We start from the raw sequence: 6,000 nt of genomic DNA, 5'->3' as shown, positions 1-6,000 counted from the left end.
CCTGACAGGTTACCCACTGGTACATGCCGCAAAATAGAACCAATATATTTCAATACATTTGAGGTGACATTGAATAAAAATATTATTCATAGCAATTGTCCTAATTGATTTTCATCACAAAATCATTCAAACCATCTATTCAAATAGAATTCATAATTTCAAAATCCTTGATATTGAGTCCATAACCTCTACCTGCTACAAGGCACTCGCAGTATTTGCCAATCACCACCGTATCCGCCAATCACAAAGCGCACGCGGTTCTGACTCCTCCCCAGTGTATAATTGAAGTTTCTTTAGTTTCTACAGCGGAGTCAACACGCAGTGTAGCCCGATCAGTGAACGGATAAAAAGCAGCACCCGTCGTCGGACAATGTTGCCCAGGAGCATAACTGTATGTGTGACCCTGTGTCTATGGATTACAGTGTTGTCGACCCATGGAACCTTCGCTGCGAGGACCAGGCAGGATGACTCGTTCTTCACTGCTAGCATTTACCGAGCAAGATGCGCCTCGAGATGTCTCAGCCTGCATATCACTCGCATCTCTGCTTTTTTCAAGCACTCCCAGGTAGGAGCGTGTTGCTCACAGTCTGTCCAACTTTTAATTCATGTGTCCACGTCAAAATAAAAAGAGGTGTGTGTGTGTGTGTGTGTGTGTGTGTGTGTGTGTGTGTGTGTGTGTGTGTGTGTGTGTGTGTGTGTGTGTGTGTGTGTGTGTGTGTGTGTGTCACACCCCATATGGGTGAGTTGATGAATAGGCTATTGGACATGAATGAGTCTGTCACATTACAAATGAAACAAGGCATAAATGAAGTGGTTCTGAAATGTCAATGTAAACAATGTGGCCTCTTCTCTGACATAGAATAGCCTACTGATAGTTTTGTTGGACTTCACTTGTCTCACTGAAAAGTGTCACACAGAGTGACTAAAACAGTGGCAGCTGATGACCTATAGGACTAGGAGTCTATTGGTTTTGCTTTCCACCGCTGCAAATTTGATGCATATTGTGTACATACTGTATTGTGGGCACTTATTATTATAGTGGAAGGACATTATAGCCTTGCTATTTTGTGAACGTGAAGCCCTTTTTTTGTCAAACTGGTTCATTAATTCTCCATAGTAAGAAATATGAGGGCTGCTCTTGAATTTGTCTTTTTAATAATGTTGTGGTTAGATGTTTGATCTGATTTGTTTATAGCCCTCTATCAAAATGGGCCAGTTTTATTTTTCACCCCATATATTCAATTACCTCACAATTAGCACCCACAATAACCCAGAAAATAGATCACAATTATGATTATGCGTACCGACGATGACCACCAAGCATGTTTCGATGCTCTTCTACAATTTGAGTTGGAAGAAGTGATTTGCTGTGGAATTAGCCTTGTCCTCTGGGTGATTTGGTATGTGGCGTCAGAAGTTGTTTTTCACCCTCCAATAGACACATTGTTCTTTCCCAGGACACAGTGAAAAGATCCTTCTCTTCCCCCAACTGTCTTTCACCTCCTATCTGCACTCAGTTTTTACTTAAGAACATTTGCAGGATGAAGTCTGGGCTTATACTCTCTATTCTATTTAATTACTGATTGCTGTGTGTTTTGGAATTAATGTTGGGAGAGCTCGTCAACTGTTATTAACTATCATTGAGTGCTTTGTCTCCCTCTCCTGTCTTCTCTTTTTATATTAGTTGGTTTTATTTTAGGAAGCATTGATATATTTTATTTCAGATTCTTTATTAGACCATTTAGTCTACTAAAGTTCACAGAAATGAATTTGAAGATAATTTCAACAACTTCTCAGCACTGCCCATGTTCTTAATACGAAGGCCTATAATCAGTCACGTTTCGACTGAAAAGTCTTAGATTGAGATGAAATGTATTAATTCCCCTGCAATTCTAATAGGTTAATTGTCTGATAATTGACTGCTGAGCCCCAGAAGTTGTATTCAACTTCTGTTGTGTTCAGAGGGCAGGAAATTAGGAAGATGTGTTTGTAAAAGAGGTGCATTTGTGCTCTGTGATGAGGGACTGGTTGAGCATGCTTGGAGCTCCAAGAATAGAAGCCAATTGTTGTTGATACTCTGAGTGCTGTTAAATGCATTGTGTTCTCAGCAGGCTCTTTCATGTGGAAATGGGAGGTCTGGTCAGCTGGAAAAACATGCCTCCCGCTGCTCTAGCCCATGGCCCTAACCCTTGCCACCAAATGCCAGCATCACACCTCATAGCGGGGACACTGGCCCACTGATGCTATCCCCAGTGAGGTCACCTTCCTGCTAAACGCAGAGGCCCACTTTGGCTAAATGTGATAAGCTCTAATGTACTGTTGCCACAACACTGGAGCCTGCCCAGTCAGCGCTCAACGTGCTGCGACCTACAGGTGGATCTGCTTCCTCTGACAGATCTTATTACAGAGCAGGCCCAGCTGGGCGGGGGCTTGCCTCCAACCTCTAACATGATTGAGACTGCAGACCTCTTAATTCAACTCAGAAAGCATTCATGCTTAGGATTAATTTAATACTTTATAAGGACTCCAAGACACACAACGTTTCCAGTTTCATGAAAATAGACCCTTTCAGCAATACGCCTATAGAATTTTTTATTTTTTAAGTTTACTGACTTAATTATTTAAAAAAATCTACAAAACCTACAACACATTTTCAAAGTGAAAGAAAGTTTTTTTTGAAAATGTTCCAAATTAAGAAATCCCTCCCCTGAAATAGCATAATTGGATAAGTCTCCACCCCCCTGAGGTAATACTTGGTGAAAGCACCTTTACAGCTGTGAATCATTTTTATAAATATTTTACCAACTTTGCACAACTCTTAGGGCATCATATATCCATCGTTTTTGTCAGAATTGCTCAGGCACAGTACATTTGTATGGGGATCATCGATGGACAGTGATATTTAAACCGTGTGCATGATTCTTTTCATTTCTTTTTTTAAAGCAGATTTAAGTCTGACTGAGACTTGACCAGTCAGGAACACTCAACACCTCTTGGAAAGCAACTCTGGTGTATTTTGCATAGAAATTTGTTTAATCCTCCCCCAGAAAAAATAAAACCCTATCTCAGGGTTAGGTTATGTAGATCTGTATGAAAAAATCGAATTGAATCCCTTTTTAGAAAAAATTAAGGAAGCATAATGTGAAAAAAGTTCAAGGGGGTGTACGTTTTTTTTATATTGTCTTTTGTAGAAGTTATACATACATTTTTTGCATATTGAAATAAAACATTTTAGCAGTTGAAGCTGTAAACTCCCACACAGGTCCTCCTTTGGACTTGGCCGAATCAGGATCCAAGGAATAGTTGTCAGTGATGATGAGTTACTGAGTTCAGCAGGAACAGATACAGAGTTGGAAAAAGGCATGACCTTTTGCTCTTTGGATTTATGGCAATTTAGGATTTATAAATGTAGAAGTACTTCCAAAATACAGATGTATTTATTGACATTTTACTTCTTATATGGGGTACTTGTCACCCTGGTACAATAGACAGAGAAAGGGGAACACCCAGTTATAAATATGGTCACTGGACATTTTAAAATATTAGGAGTGAACTGGGGCCTCTGTTCACTAATGCATTCTGAAAGCATCAGTCTTGTAGTGGATTATTTATGACTACCCATGAAGCCAAAAAACAAGGTGTGTCCATGTGGTCTTGTTATTACATTTTAAGTCATAAAAATATAACATTTTAAATTCGGTCGTTCATACCCAGTGAGCGGGGGTGCTGAAAGTTAAAGTATTGCACTTGTGAGACCTGTGTTCATAACGAAGGAAAGAAAAACATGGGAAAGTAGTTTTTCCGTATCCCCGTGTTTTTGTCTTTTGATATTAAATAAGTTGGGGTGGAATCAAACCACAGCCACTGCTCGTCTCATGTGTGGACTTTTTCATTAGTAAAGACAGGGGATGAATAGGGCTCTGTGTAGCTTGGCCTCACCTCTCTGTAAAAGCTTTTAAACCACGACAGTCGTGTCTGTAAATCTCAGCTCCCAGTGAAGCCTACTGCCTGCTACACCCTCTAGTGCCTCCTCAGACAAACATTACACATTCCTAACGGGATACAGGCTCAACATCTTCACCATTTCAATTTGATACAACATTCATATTAACCTTGATGCTGAAGAATATGACTGAGGTACCTCACTGTCACAATCCCTGGATGTCAATTCCCTGATTTATTTGCTTAGAGCCCACAGCTATTTGAACAGTCAATAGGGGAACCTGAAGGGTTGCTTAGTTATTTTGGTCCGGAGAGGCTTCTGGGTTGTTGATGGACATATAGGGAAGATGCCAGCTCTTTGAACGGTCTCTACTAGAGGTCAACCGATTATGATTTTTCAATGCCGATACCGATTATTGGATGACCAAAAAAAGCCAATACCGATTAATCGGACAATTTTATTTATTTGTAATAATGACAATTACAACAATACTGAATAAACACTTATTTTAACTTAATATAATACATCAATAAAATCAATTTAGCCTCAAATAAATAATGAAACATGTTCAATTTGGTTTAAGTAATGCAAAAACAAAGTGTTGGAGAAGAAATTAAAAGTGCAATATGTGCCATGTAAGAAAGCTAATGTTTAAGTGCCTTGCTCAGAACATGGGAACATATGAAAGCTGGTGGTTCCTTTTTAACATGAGTCTTCAATATTCCCAGGTAAGAAGTTTTAGGTTGTAGTTATTATAGGACTATTTCTCTCTATACGATTTGTATTTCATATACCTTTGACTATTGGATGTTCTTATAGGCACTTTAGTAGGGCCAGTGTAACAGTATAGCTTCCGTCCCTCTCCTCGCTCCTACCTGGGCTCGAACCAGGAACACATCGACAACAGCCACCCTCGAAGCAGCGTTACCCATGTAGAGCAAGGGGAAAAACTCCTCCAAGTCTCAGAGCGAGTGACGTTTGAGACGCTATTAGCGCGCACCCCGCTAACTAGCTAGCCATTTCACATCGGTTACACCAGCCACATCTTGGGAGTTGACAGGCTTGAAGTCATAAACAGCGCAATGCATTGCGAAGGGCTGCTGGCAAAACACACGAAAGTGCTGTTTTGAATGTATGCTTACGAGCCTGCTGCTGCCGCCTACCATCGCTCAGTCAGACTGCTCTATCAAATCATAGACTTAATTATAACATAGTAACACACAGAAATACGAGCCTTAGGTCATTAATATGGTCGAATCCGGAAACTATCATCTCGAAAACAAAACGTTTTTCCGGTCAGTGAAATACGGAACCGTTCCGTATTTTATCTAACGGGTGGCAACCCTAAGTCTAAATATTCCTGTTATATTGCACAACCTTCAATGTTATGTCATAATTACGTAAAATTCTGGCAAATTAGTTCGCAACGAGCCAGGCGGCCCAAACTGTTGCATATACCCTGACCATGCGCGCAATGAATGCAAAATGACACAATTTCACCAGGTTAATATTGCCTGCTAACCTGGATTTCTTTTAGCTAAATATGCAGGTTTAAAAATATATACTTCTATGTATTGATTTTAAGAAAGGCATTGATGTTTATGGTTAGGTACAGTCGTGCAACGATTGTGCTTTTTTCGCAAATGCGCTTTTGTTAAATCATCCCCCGTTTGGCGAAGTCGGCTGTCTTTGTTAGGAAGAAATAGTATTCACACAGTTCGCAACGAGCCAGGCGGCCCAAACTGCTGCATATACCCTGACACGGTTGCAGAGGTGACACATTTTCCCTAGTTAAAAGAAATTCATGTTAGCAGGCAATATTAACTAAATATGCAGGTTTAAAAATATATACTTGTGTATTGATTTTAAGGAAGGCATTGATGTTTATGGTTGGAGCAACGTGTACCTAAGCGATTATATGCAATGCAGGACAGGCTAGATAAACTAGTAATATCATCAACCATGTGTAGTTAACTAGTGATTATGATTGATTGTTTTTTATAAGATTAATGATAACTAGCAACTTACCTTGGCTTCTTACTGCATTCGCGTAACAG

The 6,000-nt window shown here is 39.9% G+C and overlaps 1 protein-coding gene across 1 annotated transcript in view; it reads left to right on the top strand.

Moving 5' to 3' along the window:
• The first annotated feature begins 279 nt into the window (after positions 1 to 279).
• Positions 280 to 6,000, top strand: part of anos1 (anosmin 1) — a 55,227-nt gene continuing 49,506 nt past the window's right edge. Inside the window, exon 1 of the mRNA XM_014164844.2 lies at positions 280 to 565. Within this exon, the coding sequence (XP_014020319.1) occupies positions 371 to 565 (195 nt within the window). The 5' untranslated portion in view covers positions 280 to 370. The remainder of the gene's footprint in view (positions 566 to 6,000) is intronic.

This window comes from Salmo salar, chromosome ssa21, assembly GCF_905237065.1.
Source record: "Salmo salar chromosome ssa21, Ssal_v3.1, whole genome shotgun sequence".
Classification (NCBI taxonomy): Eukaryota; Metazoa; Chordata; class Actinopteri; order Salmoniformes; family Salmonidae; genus Salmo; species Salmo salar.
The sequence above is the reverse complement of the archived record's forward strand: the minus strand, read 5'-3'. Positions and strand labels throughout refer to the sequence as shown.